Source organism: Letharia lupina, assembly GCF_014066315.1.
Source record: "Letharia lupina isolate WasteWater1 chromosome Unknown contig_3, whole genome shotgun sequence".
In the NCBI taxonomy this organism is placed as follows: domain Eukaryota; kingdom Fungi; phylum Ascomycota; class Lecanoromycetes; order Lecanorales; family Parmeliaceae; genus Letharia; species Letharia lupina.
Genome location: NW_023502972.1, coordinates 2,484,187 through 2,505,250, shown reverse-complemented (window position 1 = coordinate 2,505,250; position 21,064 = coordinate 2,484,187). Strand labels below are relative to the sequence as shown.

General features: G+C 49.2%; 10 protein-coding genes across 10 annotated transcripts; 4 read left to right on the top strand and 6 right to left on the bottom strand.

The window, feature by feature from the left end:
• Window positions 1-695: 695 nt before the first annotated feature.
• On the bottom strand, window positions 696-1,496 carry HO133_007508 (uncharacterized protein; the record flags this gene model as incomplete). The annotated part of the gene is made up of 4 exons (XM_037298399.1): window positions 696-838; window positions 892-981; window positions 1,035-1,249; window positions 1,309-1,496. 4 exons carry the CDS (start codon window positions 1,494-1,496, stop codon window positions 696-698), a joined length of 636 nt encoding a protein of 211 aa, XP_037157034.1.
• Window positions 1,497-2,129: 633 nt separating this feature from the next.
• On the top strand, window positions 2,130-3,054 carry HO133_007507 (uncharacterized protein; the record flags this gene model as incomplete). The annotated part of the gene is made up of 2 exons (XM_037298398.1): window positions 2,130-2,156; window positions 2,368-3,054. 2 exons carry the CDS (start codon window positions 2,130-2,132, stop codon window positions 3,052-3,054), a joined length of 714 nt encoding a protein of 237 aa, XP_037157033.1.
• A 130-nt stretch (window positions 3,055-3,184) lies between these two features.
• On the bottom strand, window positions 3,185-4,519 carry HO133_007506 (uncharacterized protein; the record flags this gene model as incomplete). Its single annotated transcript, XM_037298397.1, has 1 exon — window positions 3,185-4,519. The coding sequence occupies one exon, from the start codon at window positions 4,517-4,519 to the stop codon at window positions 3,185-3,187; it is 1,335 nt and encodes a 444-aa protein (XP_037157032.1).
• A 1,706-nt stretch (window positions 4,520-6,225) lies between these two features.
• Window positions 6,226-9,350, bottom strand: HO133_007505 (uncharacterized protein; the record flags this gene model as incomplete). The annotated part of the gene is made up of 4 exons (XM_037298396.1): window positions 6,226-6,282; window positions 6,351-6,441; window positions 6,499-9,064; window positions 9,224-9,350. 4 exons carry the CDS (start codon window positions 9,348-9,350, stop codon window positions 6,226-6,228), a joined length of 2,841 nt encoding a protein of 946 aa, XP_037157031.1.
• Window positions 9,351-10,107: 757 nt separating this feature from the next.
• Window positions 10,108-11,127, top strand: HO133_007504 (uncharacterized protein; the record flags this gene model as incomplete). The annotated part of the gene is made up of 1 exon (XM_037298395.1): window positions 10,108-11,127. One exon carries the CDS (start codon window positions 10,108-10,110, stop codon window positions 11,125-11,127), a length of 1,020 nt encoding a protein of 339 aa, XP_037157030.1.
• Window positions 11,128-11,999: 872 nt separating this feature from the next.
• On the bottom strand, window positions 12,000-13,112 carry HO133_007503 (uncharacterized protein; the record flags this gene model as incomplete). The annotated part of the gene is made up of 3 exons (XM_037298394.1): window positions 12,000-12,182; window positions 12,250-12,614; window positions 12,875-13,112. 3 exons carry the CDS (start codon window positions 13,110-13,112, stop codon window positions 12,000-12,002), a joined length of 786 nt encoding a protein of 261 aa, XP_037157029.1.
• Window positions 13,113-13,582: 470 nt separating this feature from the next.
• HO133_007502 (uncharacterized protein) lies at window positions 13,583-14,036 on the bottom strand (the record flags this gene model as incomplete). The annotated part of the gene is made up of 2 exons (XM_037298393.1): window positions 13,583-13,742; window positions 13,918-14,036. 2 exons carry the CDS (start codon window positions 14,034-14,036, stop codon window positions 13,583-13,585), a joined length of 279 nt encoding a protein of 92 aa, XP_037157028.1.
• A 1,382-nt stretch (window positions 14,037-15,418) lies between these two features.
• On the top strand, window positions 15,419-16,207 carry HO133_007501 (uncharacterized protein; the record flags this gene model as incomplete). The annotated part of the gene is made up of 2 exons (XM_037298392.1): window positions 15,419-16,137; window positions 16,177-16,207. 2 exons carry the CDS (start codon window positions 15,419-15,421, stop codon window positions 16,205-16,207), a joined length of 750 nt encoding a protein of 249 aa, XP_037157027.1.
• A 1,472-nt stretch (window positions 16,208-17,679) lies between these two features.
• Window positions 17,680-18,720, bottom strand: HO133_007500 (uncharacterized protein; the record flags this gene model as incomplete). The annotated part of the gene is made up of 2 exons (XM_037298391.1): window positions 17,680-18,509; window positions 18,591-18,720. 2 exons carry the CDS (start codon window positions 18,718-18,720, stop codon window positions 17,680-17,682), a joined length of 960 nt encoding a protein of 319 aa, XP_037157026.1.
• A 425-nt stretch (window positions 18,721-19,145) lies between these two features.
• HO133_007499 (uncharacterized protein) lies at window positions 19,146-20,988 on the top strand (the record flags this gene model as incomplete). Its single annotated transcript, XM_037298390.1, has 5 exons — window positions 19,146-19,479; window positions 19,527-19,676; window positions 19,745-20,244; window positions 20,295-20,362; window positions 20,409-20,988. The coding sequence occupies 5 exons, from the start codon at window positions 19,146-19,148 to the stop codon at window positions 20,986-20,988; spliced, it is 1,632 nt and encodes a 543-aa protein (XP_037157025.1).
• Window positions 20,989-21,064: the final 76 nt, after the last annotated feature.

Below are 21,064 nucleotides of genomic sequence, written 5' to 3'. Positions count from 1 at the left end.
GCTACGTTTGCTCTGGAGAAGCTTTGCTTGCTTGGCACGAAACTGCTGGCTTTCCTTCCTGGTACTTGCTGCAGCCGAGACTTGACATGAGAGCATCTTGCATTCCGAAGCCGGCAATAGATCCAGACATCATGTCCAGCCGCCGTAGCTACGTCAGCTTTTAGAAACATAGAAGCATCACCATCAAAATATTCTAAAGAGACTGATTGCTTGTGAGTAAAGTGCTGCACGTGCAACAACAGGACAACGGCCAGCAAAAGCCATCGCGTTCCCCTAGGACTGCAAAGAGATCAACATTGAAGGCAAGACTTCTGGTACGCCTGTCTGGGTATCAAATAACGTTCTTTTAAACATTGGAGATGTCAGCTTTCACTAAAAGATCTTGGTGTGTTTGTCGATTCTCACCCATGCTGCTTACACGAACACACCGCGACTGATAGACCCACACAGTGAAACCACAGCCCAGTGGAAAGGAAGGAAAGGATACCATCGGCGGAATTGGTGCATGAGGAGCTGGACGCGGAGAAGGAGAAGTGGGAGAATATGCAGCGGGTTTTTGAGGCTTCTGGGTTGGAGCAATCCCTTGGGTCTGAGAATGAGCTTGATCAAGGTTCGGTTTAGAACGTTCCGACAGCAGGGGAGCAGGTCAAAGGATGTCCGCAGAGATAAGCTGTATGCCGTTTATTCTACCTAGTTCAAGCATCCTCCGCAGTGATCGGAGCATCCCAGATCGCTGCAGTTCCCACCAAATCCGCTTTCTCGTCCGCTATGTTGCAATAACAGCCAAAAGGAAGCGGGCCAGTATTCGGTGCACCATGGTACATGATATCGAAGAATCCTGTGCAGAGACAGTTCAACAACCAGATAGAAGGGCATAGGGAAAGCTCTCACCCTTTAGCGCATCGTTCATCATCCCGTAAGTAAGATGAGGTATCCCTTCCACCGGAGGCAGAGGCGAACTCTTCGCTATGAAGTAGAAACCTTCCACACACCGATAAGCCATGAGATTGTATTGAGCAGTCCAGAAGACGAACCGGGCCAATCTCGTCTATAAGGGTCGTCTTCGGGCAAAAGCCAGCCATCCCCTGATGCTCTGATATGCGCTTGAACCTGGTCTTGCATGATGAGGAGATAGCCCCCAAGAGACTTCCTGTGGAGCGGCCTATCCTGGCGGAAGCTAATATGGAGCGTCGTCTGCGTCCCAGGCACGTGGTACTCGACGTCTTCGATCTCTCCTACGGTTGTGTTTCTGCAGTAGACATCAGCATGACGGATGGGACTAAGATGATTTTGATGGTGACTGCGTGCCTTGGCGGACTGAGGACAGAGACATGGGGAGGAGGAATGCTGTGTGCACCTGCCAGGGATAGTGCCTGAGCTGATGCTTCCCTCAGAGCAGTGGAATTGAGAGGAGAAGCGCCAATATTGACACTGCTCGCGACCAAAGTAGGATTGATTGTTTCAAGCAAAGGAGGGGCAGCTAATGCTGCCAACATTTGGACTGGGAGGAGAAGAAGAGGTGTGGAAAACATGACGATAGAATGTTTGTCATATTCCTAGGGTTAAGAAGAGGAAGAAGAAAGACGTTTGATTCGCATATTTTCCATGGGACTAGGTACTTATGCTCTCTCACCTTAAGCGCATAGACGATAGTGTTCCAAGCTGGAAGCGACTCATGGAACACGGGAGCTTCTACGGAAACCCACTGATCAGTACTGGCTTCTTTTGAAGAAGAGACCCGACAGGTGGTTTGGATTTTGGTGAGAATCGCCGTTGCCATTCTCTCTTTCGCGACGCCACCACGCCTTGGTCCTTACCATCCATACATGCGCAGGGCGAGAAAGCGAAAAACATGCTGTCACAAGTGAATTGCAACATTAGCTAAGCTTGCTTCTCTTCAACTCAATGGACGATATAGCGGTGCGGCCAAGACCACTTTGACCTCAATGATACACACTGAACCATGGGTGGGCGAGAAAATTAGTAAGACACTAATCTCCTTAAATACCTACCGTAGGTAGGCAACCTGGCAACCACCACCACCACCACGACCAAGGCTATTATTAGCGTTCGTGGCCCCAGCTTTTCCCCGCAAACATATCCCTCGACCATCCTTCAGAATAGTATCAATGCTGAGCATCACCAGAATAGCAATTGTATGTCAGCTTCGAATTAACAAAGCTCCAGCTCCTTCGAAGCTTCTCAAGTACCCGGAAAGTGCCTTGGAATTCGCATTCGTCACCACTTGAATGAATCATTTCTCCTTCTTTCCCTGCGGCGAGCAAGGCATCATATCGTGTATATCTTCTCTTATCCCTCGACAGCCTCTGTGAAGTCGCAAATCTCCTTTCTCTTTTCTGTTCAAAGCCGAGCAGTGTCTCCCTCAGTGTCTCCCTAGCATCTCCTTTCCCTCAGCCCGTCCGCCTCGAAGACACCAAGAAGCTCCCAGCAGTGGGCAGAGTGCAACGAATCACAGCAGGTCTCATACCTACTACAGGAGTGGGCAAAGCAGCCGCAGTATTATCGACAATGGGCGATGTACCCCAACCCTCCAGCTTGCTCCAACCCGACTTCAAACGTGATGACTCCACATCCACCAAACCCAAGCCTCTGGCCCCAAACACCTTCACCGGCATGGTCGACACTAGCGACGCCGCCGTCGAACGCCGCTATAAAGGGACCTTCAACGCGCTCGGAGGCACAGCCTTATACAATCGCCGCCTCGAAGCCAACCTCGCGCTCAACAGAGAGAAAAGCGGTGGATACGCCGAGTGGAATCGCAGGCGTCAGGATGCTATTGATAGGGGCGAGGATCCGAATGCGGATTTGATTGCCAAAATGGACGCGAGACGGCCGGATAGCTATCTTGAAAGGGCGTGGAGAAAGCTGAGTGGGAAGAAGAAGACGAAGGCGGAAGAGAAAGAGGCCAAGGAGGCGAAGGAAAAGAAGGTGGTGGAGGCGAAGGCCAGGGCTGGGAACGAAGGAGACTTGGGGACAGTGGATGTATATCAGGGTTTGGCTGGTGGAAGGGAAGATGATGGGATCATCAGATGAGGAGATGAGGAAAGGACTGCTTGCACTCCAACGGGCGAAATACAATTACATATACGACGTGAAGACACAGGAGTCCTGAGAGCTTTGGGCAGCTTTATGGGTATTTGTAACGTTTGATGGCTTTATGACTCTATCGCACCACCGCTCCTTTCAAGCTCTTCACAGTACACCGCCCTCCACTCTTCGTCACCAACCGCTTTACTCCCTTCCCCTTATCCCCATCTGTATCCTTCAAGGCTTCCACTCCACTCGCCTCGAAACCCACTTCTAGGCCCTCAGTCGTAGTAAACCCGGGTTGCAAGCTCTCCCAGACTTTCTTTTTTGGATTCAGTACCCCTTCTGGCTCCCCTTCCCACCCGTCAAAGCACACCCTCTCGCCAGCAGCCGCTCCTTCCGGGGGGGTGACCAGTTCCACTGGACCTTTGTGATTGTCCTCTTCGCCTTCCTTTGACCTCGGTGACGCGGCTAGAACCATAGCAGCAGACTTCACACCTCTCATCGTCACAGGCTTGAGATTGCAAACAGCTATGATCTTCCTCCCCTGCATTTCCTCCAGCGGTACCAGCCCGTTGAGTCCAGAGCATACAGTACGTACGACCTTGCCTTCATGTTCCGAGGTGTTTTCAGTACCGGGAGGGTCTCCGCAGGCGATGGTAGAGACGTAGAGAGAATCGGCGTTGGGGTGCGGGATGGCTTTGAGAATGTGGCCGACGCGGAGATCAATGAGGTGTGGGGAGAGGGGCGTCTCTTTCGGCGGTTGCTTGGCTGGTTTAGGAGCTTTTTCTTTCTTTTCCTTCTTGCTGGGTTGGGGCGTGGCGCCATCAGCTATTGCTGTTTTGGATTGCGATTCTGGATCTTGTGCCTTGCCCTTGCCCTCCTTGCCTCTGCCAACCACTAATGGCGCCTGCCCGTCTGCAGCTGCGGCTAGAGCTTTCTCTTTCTTCTTGCGCTCTTTCTCCTCCTTGGGATCTAGAGGCTTGTGTACAAATTTGAGGTCGCTAGCATCGATGTTGACCTTGTCGTCTGCTGAGAGTGACAGCCCAAATAACGGGGCATTTTGCACAAAATCGATGTATCGTACGATGTGATGGTAGCCATGTTCGCCGGTCCGTTCCTCGGCACTCCATGATTTCACTGCTGGGGCTAATCTGTGAAACATGGCTGCGTCTGCTATTGAAGGCTTGCTGCCGAGTAGAGTTGTGCGAGTAGAGAGGTGGATGTTGAGTGAGCCCAGACGTTCGGCATGTTTTGCCTCGTCCTCATCAGAGGCAGCAAGATGAGATGATGCAGTCAGCCATTGTGATGTTTCGACCTTCTCGTTGTCCGTGTAGACAGTGTCAGGGTAAAGCTGGTGGGAGGTGTTGCTAGATAGATCTGCTACCGAGGTAGTGATTGGTACTGCAGAATGGAAGGAGGAATGTAGAAAGGTGACGAGGTCTTTTGGGGAGGATGTTGAGGTCGACATGGAGTAGGAAATGGATGAGAACGCTGGTTTCCGGGGGCGAATTGACCAGGACTGGAAGACTCGTGGAGTCCAGCATCGATTCTGGCGTGGGAAAAGCCTCAGCAGTGCCAGCTTCGTATTTTCTGGAAAATTACGTGCGGCTACTGCTCCTGCGGATTAATGGAAGAAAAGGTTGACGGAGATTGAGTCATGAAGCATTGAGAGTCAACATCATTCCTAAGCGATCCTTGGTGCATGTCATTGAATTCTATGATCTACGGACAGGTACATGCATGAATTCTACCAAGCGAACACATCTCAGCTGGAAATGACAGTGATTGTCCAGGTACCAATGTGTCCATCCATCCGTTCCTTCAAGATCTAGGTAGTACGTTGTACCGTTCTATTGCCACGGGACCCGCAATAGAAAGAGACCATCTAAGGCGCCTCGAACTTCACCAAAGAGAATAGTGTAGTTGCTCGATGCTGAAAGATGAATGTCCAACCGATACAATCCGCAATCCTTGATGATAGTGAGGGAGCTCTTCCCAAAATTTGCTCTGCCAGCCGAGGACGCGGACAGGTATTTTCTCCTAATCCATCAATCGCCAGAACAAATTTTCATACCTCTGTGTGATCTTTAAGCTCCGAAAACTGCATGACACATTCATGTAATTTGGACTCTCCATCTTCATCCGCTGAATTATCAGAAAAATGCTTTTCGCAATCATCGAATGGGTCGGCGGACGAGCTATGAGGACGGTCTGCTCCAATATCGGACGATACAGGGCCCCTGTTTCCCGTCACGATTGGACTGACACTACGCCATTGGAATTGGGCTTGAAGAATGCATAGAAGCCATGGGTAAACTCCTCGACCGCGAGGTCTGTCGGATGGAAGTTCTTCTTCTATGTATCCTAAGTGGTTAGGATTAGGTCCCAGAAGATGCTCATTGTCTGAATACGAACCGCATTCATAAAGTACTTGCAGCTTTGGTAGCCTGGACTGGACGGCATCTATGACGGCGCTCCAGGATCCATATTGATCGCTTGAGCTGTCTTTCGTTTGCAGCGTGGACATGAATTGGCGGGACCAGAGTCCAGGAACTATCCATTGTATGGGCTTGGTAAGAGATCTTTGCGTTTTTTCGATCAAGGAGGTCACTCGACGGAGGTCACCGGAAAAGAAGGAAGCAAATTCCAGCTCACACTCACTACGTAGCCTATGTCCTGGTCAAAAGGCGTGTAAAATCCTGGGTTTCTTGGCATTCACTTATGGGTTCTACACACGGCCAGGATATTGGATCTTCCCGGACCTCCAGAGCCCATTTCAAGTTGTTGTACCTAGGTCTAACATAGCTAGCATCGGACTTTGCAAGATCGAACCAATGTAAACGGTATCCTTGTCTTGGGTTCCGAGGTCTAACGTAGCAATGTACACAACCTGCGTTTGAGGCTGTATCACTTGCATGCAGACTGCAGTTCTTTTCATTGAAAGATTAAAATCTCTCCCGCAACGATCTAATCTGATCGCAAAGGAGACAAACAGGATATGGATATTTCCATCATCTTTTGTTCAACATCGCTAGCTGAGACCTGAACTAACAAGCTTTGGTGGGTATGTACGATGCATTTCGACGGATCTATATACTTCGCGACCAAGCCATTGTTTGTACCACCGTCTGGTGTCAACAGCAGACGAATTCGAAGGCAACAAGAGCGGCAAGACTAATACCCTGACTCTGTGGGCGTACTTTTGCCATGAGATATGGACATGTAAGGTTCCTGATCCATTTATTGTCAGCCAACCACATACGAGGCAAAAGCCGGTGGTAGTGCTACAGATTACTGACCAAAACCTTTTTGGCGTTGCAGACTCGCCACGACAGATTGCGGACGTTGCCGTCGGCTTGGACGACCTCAGGTGCAAATTCTATCCCGAACCTGTATGTTCATCAGTATTTGGCTTGCAGCATTTATCGAGGGCCAAGAGCGACTTACATCTGGTGCACCGCAAAGACCACTCTCTTTGCAAACTTCCCGTCCCTCTCTACCTGACCGCCGAAGGTCTCGTCCACAGTAGAAGGTGCAATATCTGGATCTCTATCAAGACAGTTTCTTATCAGCTGCAACAAAGCGTCCTCCACAGCACCGCGAATCGATCCATTTGCATCGACTTCGACGTCGTCCTCATCAAATTTGTTGATCCTAGTCTCGAATGGTAGTGAGATGGCCATAACGTTGTGCTTTCCGTTGTGATGATATCTGAACTCGAAGACCCCTGTTGTCCACCACAGCTTGTCCCCTGAAAATTCCATCTCGCCCGAAAGATAATCTTTGGTCTCCCCATCTTTACGTCCGGCCCCCGATACTCGGATATCGCTTACGAGGATGCCGCGATCTGAGATAATGGAACCGTACTGATCTTGATTGGTTGCCACCCATCGGCCTTGGGAAGAGACCCGAGTAGCATCCCGCGAAGCGTGATCTGCAACCATGTACAGGCCTACCCAGTCCTTCTTGCTGTGATTCAAGGGCGCCGTCCATCGCACTTTGATTGGTGCACCATATTCAAAGCTCAAAGTCTTGAACGACGAGCGCTGTTCGGGTCTTGCCTGATTTTGTTTCCCGCTTGTGTACGTCGCACAGGATGTTGAGGGCGTGCCTTCGACCTCCAATGAGTATTCATTTGGGTCATAACCAGCGAGATCTGGCGCTACTCTGGTGATGCTGATGCGTGTGGGATGTTTGAGTAAAGCTGTTGAGTCCTTCACGAAAAGGCTCACGCCTGCTGCAATCTTGGGACGAGCAGCATCGATAAAGTCTTCGAATGAATCGATTGTTCCTTCCAGGAGTTTGTCGACACTGCCTCGCCACTGAAACAGATGTGGGGGGAGCGATCGCTTCAGGCTCTTGACCAGACCAGATTCCCGCCGCAGGCTCTGACCGTACAGCTTTTGCATGTGTGGCCGCTCGACAAGCTGGATGAATGCAAGGGTTAAGACATGGCTGAGCAACGCGAGAAAGAAGATTGCGCTGCTCCTGGTAATTAGCGCTGCACCCCAGACACCGGCTAGTCCTATCACTCGTTCTGGATTGTTGAGGAAGCGGTATATGCCACTGTATGTCAACTTCGGAGAATGATCGAAAAAGAAATCTCCGAAGAACCAGCCGAACTCGCCCAGTGAATCGTAGATACTGACTGCCGTCCAAATTTGTAACGCCACCAAGCTAATACCCACCACATGCTTCAGAAGGACCAGCCCATGCTCCCAATCTTGCGGGAGTGAGTACATCTTCCACGATGCCGCTACGAAGCTTGCATAGGACAATGTCATGGAGAGATGATATATTCCCTTCCATTGGCGCCAGGCTTCTTCGGTACTCTCACCATATTTGAGGAAATGACGTGTCCATCGTTTCTTGGATGACTGTCGGTTGAGTAGATATCCCACACCCATCGAATACCACAGACGCCACAGTGCTGCATTGATGACAAATAATCCTTGGTAGAACGGAGTTGACGGTGTCAAGACCACCAAGACGAAGATGTATATCTGTAGGAGAATGACTGAGGTATCGGTCACTCGGTGTAGGTCAATGTTCTTGAGCCCGATGAGATTGTGCACCGGTGAGGGCTGGTTCGTAGAGGCTAGCCGTGGCGCATTATAGCCGCGATCAACGTCCGTAGATTGACTATCGTCATGCTCAACCTCCGACTGAGATTCAGATTGGAGTCTCCTGGAAGGGGGAGAATTGTACGTCTTCTCAATATGAGGGTTTTCTATCCATACTAGGAATGCGAACTGAGCAGCATGGGCAACGATGGATATGAAGAGGACCTTGTAGCTGGCCGCGATGAGTGAAATACCGTAGTAACCAGCGTATCCGACTGAGTACATGGGATGAGGAGCCATCTCGAAGACACCATCAAATGTCAATTCCTGATCAATCAGATAGAAAAAGTCTCCCCAGTACCAGGCATAGTCTTTGACGACTCGATGAGCATCAAGCTTAACCCAAAGATTGAAGCCAAATAACCCCCAGCCGGTAGCCCAGCGTAGGAAAGTAAGTGCCATACCTTCGTCAGCAGGTCGGCCACCACATGCAATGGCAAATAGGACATAAGATACGAAGTCGCACATTAGAATGAGGTCGACCACACGCCGAAAGACAAGCCAGGTATTATATTCGATGGGCGCATCCTCGAACTTGTAATCCTGGGGTATCTTGGTTTCCATCTCCCGCTTCAGAATACGGTACAGCATTGGATGTGGATTCCCCCCAGTCTTGGGATCGACAAATATCTTCGATCTCTTTGCCCAGGCCACCAGCCTCAAGTGGCGCGATTGAATATGTAGCAGATAGCCTATGCCGACATTGTAGCATGCTCGCCAAAAGAGGAAGACGACCGCAAAAACTGGTATTCGAAGAGAGTCCGGTAGGACAAAAAGAGTTGCAATGTGTACGCCTAAGACAGCAAGGACTATGAGGTCTGAGACGTTTTTCGGTTGGCTGGGCGAGAGGAGCTGGGATACCATATCATGAGTCTGAGGGACCGTGAATACTATTGCAATTTGATGTCAGCCATTGTGAAGCTTGTTCTCAAAGGAACACAAGTTCTGGACTCAGGCCAAGGGCCCCATGCTCTGGCTCGTCTTTCCTGTAACAAAGCGATGGACAAGCTTGACATGCCTGCGATTAAATGACTATATGATTGACTCACCCGTTCCATCTGGAGTTCTGCCACACGTTTTCTCACTCTTTCCTTCTTCCCAGTTTGGCTGTATGCTATCGTTGTGATCCTCCTTGGGCTCCTTTGGCCTTCGTTCTCGCAGGCCATTTCGGTCCATTTTCCTACCAACTCGACCCCACGCGCTCCTGAATACCCTTGAATATTATAGACAAGCGAGGTTGAGGTAGACCGTTGTGATTTTCTGGAAAGGTAGTATTTCGAATAATCTTCAGACGGGGCTTTCCATGCCCAAAGCTTGAAAGAAAGAAAAGAAAAGAAAAGGACTTGGTCAGGGGGACTAAGGATGATCACGAGAGCAATGCCCACATATGTTGAGATGTAAGCGAAGAGGGTGATGATTGGCATGCAATTGGCGTGTTGAAGCCATCTGCACGTTGAATAATTCGAAAATGCTGCAGGTTTTCGGCGGAAATGGCGGGGGGATTGTTAGAGGCATGACGTTCGCTTTCTTTCATTGGGCTACACGAACACGCAACAATATTGTGAGAGCCTACTCGTAGAGGATGTGGGGGCTCGAGCACAATCTCATAGAGGAGTAAGAGTAAAAAAGTTGGCACTGCTATGAGAGAGAGTAGTCACGAGAAGAGTCGACGTACTCGATTGCACATCGTTTCTTATCACATATCTTTTGCCATACCGTAAGAAGAGTGCCAGTTACTGTAATCCCGACAGCAGAATGAATTCTGATAAGGGAGTCCGCCGCCCGGCACCGTACTGATTGCATTTTCCGTCTCTGCAGCCTTACAAATCACTACTGGCCCTCCATCATAAATTTTTGAGACTTTTTTTTTTGTTGCTATGCATCTTGACACAATACTCCGCCGTCGAACCCTCGTTCATACACTCGGTGAATCATGTCTTCCACCAGGACAACCACATTGGAAGAGCCTATCCAGGTCGATCTCTCCGCCCCGCTGAAGAACCACCCCTCCCTCGTTGCCCCTGAACCAGAACATTGCCCAGGCCCAGAGTCCAAACTCGCAGGCAAAGGTGATGCCTGCGCCGGCTGTCCTAACCAAAGCATCTGCGCTTCTACTCCAAAAGGTCCTGACCCTGACATCCCTCTCATCACCTCCCGTCTCTCCGGCATCAAACACAAAATCTTGGTCCTCAGTGGCAAAGGCGGTGTGGGAAAATCCACATTCACGACAATGCTAGCACACGCTTTCGCTGCAGATGAAAGCAATATGGTCGGTATAATGGATACGGATATCTGTGGACCCAGTATACCGAAAATGATGGGGGTAGAAGCTGAGACGATTCATGTCAGTAATGCTGGGTGGAGTCCTGTGTGGGTCGCGGACAACTTGGGAGTGATGAGCATACAGTTCATGCTGCCATCCAGAGATGATGCCGTGATATGGCGAGGCCCAAAGAAGAATGGACTGATTAAGCAATTCTTGAAAGATGTCGAATGGGGCGAAATGGACTACCTGCTCGTGGACACTCCACCCGGAACGAGTGACGAGCATCTAAGTGTCAATTCTTATTTGAAAGAATCCGGAGTCGATGGCGCAGTTGTGGTGACAACGCCGCAAGAGGTTAGTCTGTTGGATGTACGAAAAGAGATCGACTTCTGTAGGAAGGCTGGTATTAAAGTACTAGGTATCGTTGAGAACATGTCGGGCTTCGTGTGTCCGAGCTGCAAACATCAGAATCAGATCTTCAAGGCTACGACTGGTGGGGCACGGAAGCTGGCTAAAGAGACAGGCATTCCCTTCCTTGGGGCAGTCCCTTTAGATCCAAGGATTGGTATGGCATGTGATTATGGGGAGAGCTTTTTTGACAACTTCCCCGTCAGTCCAGCTTGTGCGGCTCTACAAGGGGTGGTGAAAAGGGTCCAAGAGGAGGCCGGCATTAGTACAGTGCCATGAAAACAGAATTGGGATTTGACAGTTGCATACGACGGCCTCGGATTGTTTGGCATTTAAACGGAGCGGGCATTTGCATGTACGGCGTTCCCATCAGCTCAATAAGGATCTTAATTTGCTATATCAATAACTTGATAGTTCAGAAACCGCTTTTTACCAGAAGGAAGTCCACGTCTACCAGATCCTGTTACCTCCCTTACCTCTAAAAGGCATTGCTTTTACGAAGTAACATCTGGGTCCATTGCAAGAGGAAGAAGACTTGCAACAGCTCCTGTTTGATTGCTTATGAGGAGACTCCAGTTGCCGCTGTTGCTGTTTACGAGCGAGCCATGGTGGCCAATGCAACCATCAGTGCTGTTATCAGGTTTGGTAGATGCATCACATAGAGGTGCTGGTGGGAAGGATGGTGGGAGGGGACGGGCTTTGGATATCTCGATTTCGAATGTCGGTGGCAGGGGCGGCCCCACTCCGAGTTTCGTGATGTTTTGGTATTCAATAGCTGCATTCCGGGTTTTAGAATTATTAGTATATTTAGAGGCGATGCACTGACATTGTCTCCCGAGCAAGGTCGTAGGATCATTCGCGTCAAATGGTCGCGCTGAAGCTACCCCACCAAGGCCAATCGCTTGAGGGCCATCCAGACAGGTACCCAACAGTACATCGATCGTAGCTCGAAGAACGTCCAATGTGCATGCTGGATTGTAATTCCGGCGTCAGTATTGCTATTCGAGGGGTTGCATTGAGCCTTGGAACATGTCTACAGAGTAGAACCTCCCAAGACATGTCTCAAGACTCAAGGCTTGGTCCAAAGGGGGAAAGATGGACTCCGAAAACACCTACCATGGCGCTGCTTACTGCTGACTTCAATCTTACAGTTACCTGTTCAGATTAGATTTCGGCAGGAGCAGCAGTATGTCGTTGGTTTTCATACCAACTTGCTTGATGAGCGGTTCCTTAGGGCCTACTATTACATTTCCTTCTCCCATGAATGTGAAAGAGGCATCTTCACAGTCGCGGGGCCTCGGCGACCCTTCACTTCCATAACAGTTGTAATCTACCTGTTTGGAGATCAACTCTGCCCGTTCCCGCAATTTGAGAAGCGTGAAATTTCTAGATAGTACTCACGTTCTCAGGTATAGAGTTAGTGATGTTCCTACTATCCCACCAGGCTTGAGTTCCTCCGATCCTCATGCGCTTGTAAATTTCTTTGAGTGCGTTGACTATCACGAATATTTTGGCACGGTTCACCTTGAACACAATCGGTGGTATTGATTCAAGCAAGCCATTTTGTACCGCTTCGTTGACTCGAGGGTCTGTGTCGCCAGGTCTCCCTCTGCCTTGCCTCGGGGAAACCTGCACGGTCAAGAAAAGAGGGGTATTGTAGCCAGCAGGTACTTTCTTATACTTCGAAACCCCCTCGATGGTGTTTTCGAGTTTATATGTGATAAATCCACCCCGTCCAAAATTGTCGATGATGCAGCTCGCGTTCACTTGACCCACCAATTCCCTCAAGGTACTGTGGTTCTTTCAGTATCGAAGGACCAGGACATGCTTCGGAAAATAGTTTACCTCTTCCTAATATAGACATTATTGTCGGTGCTGGATCGACCTGCCAGGTCTACCGTAATCACGCATGAAGCCTCGAATGGGTGTGCTTCAGGATCGTGTCGTTAGTCTCTCGGGAACGACTTTTCGCTCAACGACGGTCACTGCCTGACGGAATCGAAGTCTGGACGGTCCAAAGACTTACTATTATTATCGTAGTAGTAGACCGGAGTTATGAGGGCCTCCTGGCCATGATATCTCTTACGCGACACGAATTGCGAAAATCGACGGCCATCTGGCATGGTCTGTAAAGCCTTATAGCAAGCGTGTTTGTCAAGATTCTCTCCATACTCTGGCGCACATTCTACAACATCAGGCAGCTTGGGATATGGACCGGCTGTGACCGATGCAATAGCTGTGATCTCTAATGTAGAGCCTGACATGCACGACAAACCAACGAAAAAGCCAGCAAGGCGCAAAGTGTATAACAGGAAACGCATTTTAGACTGTGATAGTAGCAAATCCTGAGGATTGATTGCCCCGGGATAGAGATCGTCTTTGTTTGCGGAGAGAAAAGAGAATCGCGCCAGATGCAATACGCCGTTGCTTCACGCTCCGAATCATAATTTGCGCCTAATGAGGGCGCTTTCTTTCTCTTCTCCAAGATTGGACATGGTAGAGACCAGAGCGCTTCAGTGTCGACCAGACCCGCTCATACGTCTGGCGGCTGCGGAAAGCCAGGCGCATAATCCGTACCAAGAACACTCTGCCATTATGTTGTAAGCGACTCTGTTCTTTGAGAGAAAGCACGCTTATTCCAAGGCTAGAAACATCTTCCAAGAATCTTACCCATGGATACACTGGGCCTGGAAAAACGCATCCAGTTTTCGCGGTCTCGCGACATCCTTCTTTCCTACTTCAGCGGCAGCCCGAAGAGTCCTCCAAACAGTCCGCCTCCCTTCCCTCCACTTTCTCCTCTTATGGCCTCATCCTCAATCCACAGACGCAGAAAGTCTTTGTCTTTCATTTCCTCGACATTGGTGAGCCTCGTTTGTAGCTGCGCTTCCTGTCTACTGAAGGCCAACAGGGTTGGAATACTCGTAATCTATATATACCCATTAACGCCTTTGTCCTCTGTCAAGTACCTTTGTTGAGGTCTCCAAGCGATTACGCACCGTGTATCTATTTCTCGATCAGTACATACAAAGACTGCGGCCTTGATCTGGAGAAAAGGGTTCAAGTCAGTACCGGCCTGCAACGTCTCCCAGAGTAGGGGAATCGAATTCAATCTCTGCATAGCCCACGCCTCCTCTTTCCTCGCCCGCTCCTTCTTCCTCTATCAGTTGCCGTATGAGAGGCGCCACCATACGGCATGAGGGGCACCAGGAAGCAGTCCAAAGAGTGATCAATGCAGTGCGATTTGATGCAGAGAGAAGAATCAAAGTGTCAAAGTCCGAGGGTGAGCGAATCCTATGATGTCGATATCAGCTTTGAGTAGTTGTCCGGAAGTCCATGAGGGGAGATAGCGACACATTGACGGGCGACATACTTACGGATCGTATATGCGATTCTTAGTCAGGTTTGGAGGTGTCGTACTTAATGGTCGAGCTCTGGTGGTGCTTTTTATCTGGGACCTCGATGTGAGGTATTGCCTGGCCAGGCTGCGGTATGTTGAGGACAGTGACTTCATACTAAGTGAATTACTCTGTGCGGTAGTCTCAGAATTCAGACTCTACATATTAGGGGGGGCCGGAACATTATATTGCCGAGCCGATTCCGTCATGCGGAGTAGAGTGAGAGCTGGTCGAAGCCGTCATTCAGCCCTATCTACCAATTGTGACTCAAATCAGGGCTAGCCTCAATTGCTAATATACCTTATTGGAAAGCTTGCTTTCTCATTACTTAAGACTGAAATCACAAAATGTTCGACAACTATAAATTTAAGGTTAGTTAATCAGATCCTCAGATATCGTAATTTTGACGCTAAAACTTATCTTATTTCTTTATTTTCAATCTAAACGCGGGTACGTCTAAAAGAGGAAGCACTATAAGGCTGAATCTCGAACATCAACTTTATCAATTTATTCTATTTAATTCTTTTAACGTTACGTAAGAAATGATAATAAAATAAATTTATAGAGTTATAGAGTTAATTATACGCTTTCAAATAAAGTAGCGAAGACGAAATTTGATAAAGTATTCGTAAAGATATACTAAAAACTAAGATTTTTATTCAGATTATCGAGCTTGCGAGAAGAGCCCCTCCGGTAAAAGCCCTCGGAGAGCTCTCGGAGGGTTAAGGGGGTTTCAGAGGGTCTCCCTCTGAGTATATCTATCTCTCTCGATTCTTAAAGTTAGATCTTTTAAAAACCCTTAAACCCTTCGGAGCTGTCATGAGATGCCTCAGGGACACTCATAGGGCCACTAGCGTAGGCTTGGCACCGCACACATATGTGCCTGCAGACCACATAGATTAATCAACATCCTTTACACCACACACATATATGATTCAAACCATAATGATTCCTTAACAATTGGTAGCAACACCTTAAGATCTAATTCCACTTGATCCTACGATGTAGTAGACGTCTCTACGAGTTACGTCTACACCACACGTTTACGCAAAGCCCACATCAACACCTAATAGTGTGACGCTCCAAGCCGGCCCTCCAATACACTCGCGTCATCGAGTACCTTTTGACAAAAACCCGTCTAAATCGATCCTTTTGATAGGCCTGTCGATATCACAATGCAAGAATTCCTGCAGATCCTACATGAGCAGTACCGCACCGAGTACTACGGTCCCTGGCATACAAGAGAATGCTACCCATGGGAGTACGACGTCAAGGCTCAAGAGTGTATCCAATTGGCTAGCAAATCAGACCCTCAATTCTTCCTACCGCAAGCCAAAATCCTTCAAGACCGAGCGGCCTACATACGTCAAGAATGGGCTAGACTTGAGGCCTTACAAGCCATTCAGCCAGTCACTCAGCCAGTCACTCAGCCAGCCACTCAGCCAGCCACTCAGCCAGTCACTCAGCCAGTCACTCAGCCAGCCACTCAGCAAGTCACTCAGCCAATCACTCAGCAAGAGGAGGAACCACTACAGGCAATTGCGGAGAACACTGCGGAGAACACTGCGGAGAACACTGCGGAGAAACCAAGCGACAACAAGGCCACCACCATCAAGAACACGGCTCAGCTCTCCAAGATCCCACGCGCAGGCCTACTCTCCACGATCCCACGTCAGATCGCCACTCAGCAAGCGGAGAATGACACTACAATTTGGCCTGCTATCTCTGCGTGCCTCGGCGATATCGTATGGATGTGGTATATCATTGAGTTGACGATACAAGAGAAGGATCTACTGCGACGGTCACAACCAAGTCACTATGGCCCACTATCATTGAGGAGGAAGATCGGACGATGCATATTTGGACGAATTGAAACCGTCCGATGTCTTGCTCCGTCAGTCATTTCATTATTCAAAAGTTTTCATTCCAGCAGGAGATTTCGTGGGATGCACACCACTAATTAGCCCGGTGTCTCCATTCCTTTCCGGTGTTCGAAAAACACACATGCATGCGTACTTCTTGCCATGAGGACATGGCATTTCTCTGTTTTTTGTGGGCAATTGTCATGAGATGCCTCAGGGACACTCATAGGGCCACTAGCGTAGGCTTGGCACCGCACACATATGTGCCTGCAGACCACATAGATTAATCAACATCTTTTACACCACACACATATATGATTCAAACCATAATGATTCCTTAACAGGAGCTCTTTAAGGGCTCTCCGAGAGTTTATATCGGAGGGGCTATTAAAGCAAGCTCGAAATTAATCAAATATTACTAAAATAATCAAATTTCGAGCTTGCTTTGACAGCCCCTCCGATATAAACTCTCGAAGAGCCCTTAAAGAGCCCCCGAAGGGTCCGAAGGGTTTTAGGGGGTCTCCCTGAGAATTAAATATAGTCAAAAACCAGTTGTCAAGGAAATGGATGACTGGGTCATGAATTCATGTGTGGTGTAAAAGATGTTCATTATTCTATGTGCCTGCAGGGCAGATATGTGCGGTGCCAAGCCACGCTAGGCCCAATTGGGTGGTGGCTCTGGAGGAGGCCTTGGCGTACCGTGACACCAGTACTCGGCAAGCTTTTCACCACTGGGAAGCCCGCGCCCCAGCACATATTTTCTGGTGTTCTCCCGCCAAGAATCTAGGTATTTTAGACAATGCTCAGAGGCATGGAGACTTCAAAGATCCAAATGAAACGAGACTTGTGACATTTTGAATACAAGGACTACTCTACAACAAGAAGCTGATCCTTTTGGTGACCATTTCAAAGCTTGGAACCCCAAGCACCCTACGCACGACTTCTTTCGTCTTTTCCCATTACGGCACCAGGCGCCTCTGATACTAATTCCTTCCTGTTACCGAGTTTTTAATACAACGTTAGCTTTTGCATCACCAGCGTAGATTCCATCCACGCGTCTCTCCCTCTTGGTCCATGCATCCTCGATCTTGTCTTTCCTACACGGAGAAAAAGTTCCGTGTGTTTCGATCATCTGGAATGCACGAAAACTCTGGCAAATCCTTGTACCGGCTAAGGATCTGAACATGTGACGATTTCTTCCAGCCAGCAGCGACTGATAGATGGAGGACACTTATGGCTGTCGAGGATATTGCGTGACAGGGAGATTTGAGAGCTTGGGGATGCCTGAACTTGGACAGAGCAAGAAGGCAGCAGACCGCCGGACAAGCATCTGGGGTTTACTCAGCGTAGATGTGGAAGACTGCGGCCACACCATTGGCTTCGAGAAGCTCCATAGGTTCTGAGGCTTTGGTCCCAATAACACTCCGTTTTCGAAAGCTGTCTATGAGAAAGGGTTGCAACCGTGGAGTGGTTGAGGATCGACTCTTGATTATTTAAGAGACTTGCTCGGCAGCGACGTAACGTGCTACCGATATAATTTGCATTATTTCTTTCGCAAAACAGGAATGTAGCGTTCAGCTAGCAGCGTTCTTCGGATGGCCAAACTGGCTTGTTTGGACCTTGACTTCCGTAGACTCTTTGATGGCCTCTATTAGCACCAAGCGAGCAGCCACAGCTGCCTCCACGGCTTGGTCTACAAGAGGCTCAAATTCCATAGTATTGGCCCTGTTGTCATCTGTTGATGCCATGATGCTTCTTTTGGTCCATAACTCTGTTATTTCATCCCGAGTCTGTAGATAGCCTATCACGCAAGCTGCAAAGATTTCCTCATGGTCCGAAGGGCAAGGATCCAGGAACACTTGTGGAGGAGCAGTAGGTTGGCGAACAACGGCAGCCACACCGCCAGTGACAAGGTCAATACAATCGATTCCTGCATCAATGATGGCAGCAGAGGCCACAGTGATGCAGCCAGACAGAATAGACATCATCCCCCAGCCGCCTGTTCGCCCACTTTCACCCGATTGACCTTTGTTCCACGAATTATCTTCTTCGCCTTCCAAGACTGTGATAACGACGTCAATCCCGCTCTTTGGCCATCTCTCGCCGATTAGGACTCCTCGAAGCGCAGTCTCAAGGTGAGCGGCAAGATCTCGTTCGCCAACGTTAGGAATGTAACCTCTCCGTTGTCGGGCCGCGAAAGGTGCAAACTTGATACGTGTGGAGAGTAGGAGTTGGGGCGAAAAGGGTGCAGATCGGGGAAGAGGTCGAGGGCCGTGCACAGTGCATGTGAGTTTGAGGGCAGGTGCTTTACTTGCGAGGCATTCGCTCGCTGCAGTCGGTGTGGATGGTTCGAGTTCGAAATATGCGGAACCGGACGCTGATGGTGTCAAGCCGGTCTTAAGAACTGAATTCCACGCAAGCGTCAGTACAAGATATTGACCAAATCACAGCTCGTTGTGAATAGGAATCGTCGTGCAGAACCCACAGATTTTCCTGAGCTCATCGGGTGCCCTTGTACGCTTCGCAGGAGAAGTAGTCTTGCTAGTCAGAGAGGAAACAAAGACTGGGGGCGCGGTACCACCTAGGGGACCATTGATGCGACGTCTGTCCGTCATGCTACCAGCACTCTTGGCTTCACGTCAAAACCTGGGTATCCAAATATCCGCGACTCGTGCCTGGATTTATACGCTAGCCGCGGGCTTATCCCCGCATATTTATCTCCATGCAAAAGGCAGAAAGCTGAAACTTGTTGGAAGGTTTTAGTAGTGCTTACGACCCCGTCTTCGTTATGTATTTCGAACATTTCTATACTTCTATTGTCAGGGCTTTTTTCATCACCCCAACTCTGACGGAAAGCTCTGCGTTGCATTGCCGTCTTGATCTCTTTCTGCACTGTATCTCGGTCGTGTGACTATGAACAGCAGCAAATCCTGCATCTCTACGAGTCCAAGAGTGGCTTGCAATGTCATATGCCATGCTGCACCATGACAACCGATCCCGACATGCCGTCGGTAAATTTGAAGGAACCTACTCACCTCCAATGGGTTCCAATTCGGGTTTGGAGGTCGGTCCAGCCATAAATACGAATAAGCAAGGAGATCTAGAAGGAAATTTCGAACTGAAAGACTTGACTGGCAGTCATAACGGTTCCAGATGTTCGAGTTCGACGTTTGATCCTGAGTTTGAAGAAGCTCACAGCGATGAGGAAGAGAAAAGCCCAAGCTTTCTGAGGTCTCGTAGAGCCAGCGCCTCGACACTGCAGAGCTCCATGCTTTACACCCCAGATGAAGAGAAATCCGTCATCAGGAAGTTCGACCGTCGATTGGTCTTGTTTGTGGCTTTTTTGTACATGCTCTCCTTCCTCGACCGATCCAGTACGTTCTTACGACCCATTGACTGTTCTGTGCTCACCAGCGGTCAGATATTGGAAATGCGAGGATTGCCGGTTTGTCAGAGGATTTACATCTAAGCTCATTGCAATATGAATGGCTACTACGTGCTTTCTATATTACTTACATTCTTTTCGAATGGATGACTCTGTTGTGGAAAGTGTTTCCCCCCCATATCTACCGTGCGTATGTTCATTCCCTATGCTACCGTTTAATTACGCTTCTTAGTTGGAGTTGACAATTCGCACAGTCTCTGTATGTGTAGCATCATGGGGTCTCATTGCCTCAATGCAATCTGTGGCTTTCTCGTTCATATCCTTATTCATTCTACGGGCAGCCCTTGGGATAGGAGAGGCAGCATTTGTTGGTATTCCATTCTTCATGTCGTTCTTCTACCAATCAGATGAATTGGCCTTCAGGACTGGCCTGTTCATCTCCGCGGCACCACTGGCCACATCATTCGCCAGCAGCTTGGCCTGGGTGATCACCAAAATAGGGAACCATGTTCCTATCGCCGACTGGCGCTTATTATTTCTAGTGGAAGGCTTTCCTAGTGTTTTCGTCGCAGTTTTCGTGTTCCTGTACATACCGGACAACCCTGAGACAGCTAGATACTTGACTCGAAGGGAGCAGAAGGTGGCTAAATTACGACTTCGTAAGGAGACCGCAGGGAGAGAAGCTGGGAAAGGGGGTCTGAAGTGGAGCGAAATCCGGGAGACCCTCATTGATCCCAAGAGTTTTCTTACAGCTGTATGGTCTCAAAATTTAAACATCTGGCGTGTGCTGATTGATGACGGCAGGCAATGTTTTTCTGCTCCAACGTAGCTTTCAGTTCCTTGCCGGTCTTTCTGCCAACCATCATCAAGGAGTATGTCAAACCCTTCCTCTCCTAACGCTACGTTCTAATAGATTAGGATGGGCTACTCGGCTCTCACCTCACAAGCTCTTTCCGCGCCACCCTACCTCGCTGCTTTCTTCACCGTCCTATCGACAGCATACTACTCTGACCGCTACCGCACACGCAGCGCCTTCGTCATCTTCCACGCTCTTCTCGCTTCCTTCGGCTACGCAATGATGGCAATCGCGGGTTCCGTAGAGGCCAGCGCCAAATGGCGCTATATAGGCGTCTACCCCGCAGCTATGGGTTTCTTCTCGGTTGTTACGATCGTTATCACCTGGACCATAAATAACCAAGATTCGGATTCCAAGAAAGCCACCGGTGTCGCCATGCTAAATTACATCGGGCAACTAGGACCTTTGGTTGGAGTGCATTTGTATCCAGATAGCGATCAGCCGTATTATGTGAAGGGCATGGCCATCTGTGCGTGCTTCATGGCGACTGTTGCGGTTCTAGCATTAGCGCTCAGGAGGATACTAGACATTAAGAATCGGAGGATGGCCGCTAAAGACTCAAAGGCCGATGGAGAAGACGAGGGTCTTGTTGTACAAAATCGGACAGATCGAGGGAGACGACAATTCATGTTCATGTTGTGAGCACAAGGCTCGCAGCTAGCAGTTAAAGAGGCGCCTGCACGAAGCCTAACATCATCAACAACAGGAGTTCCTTTAC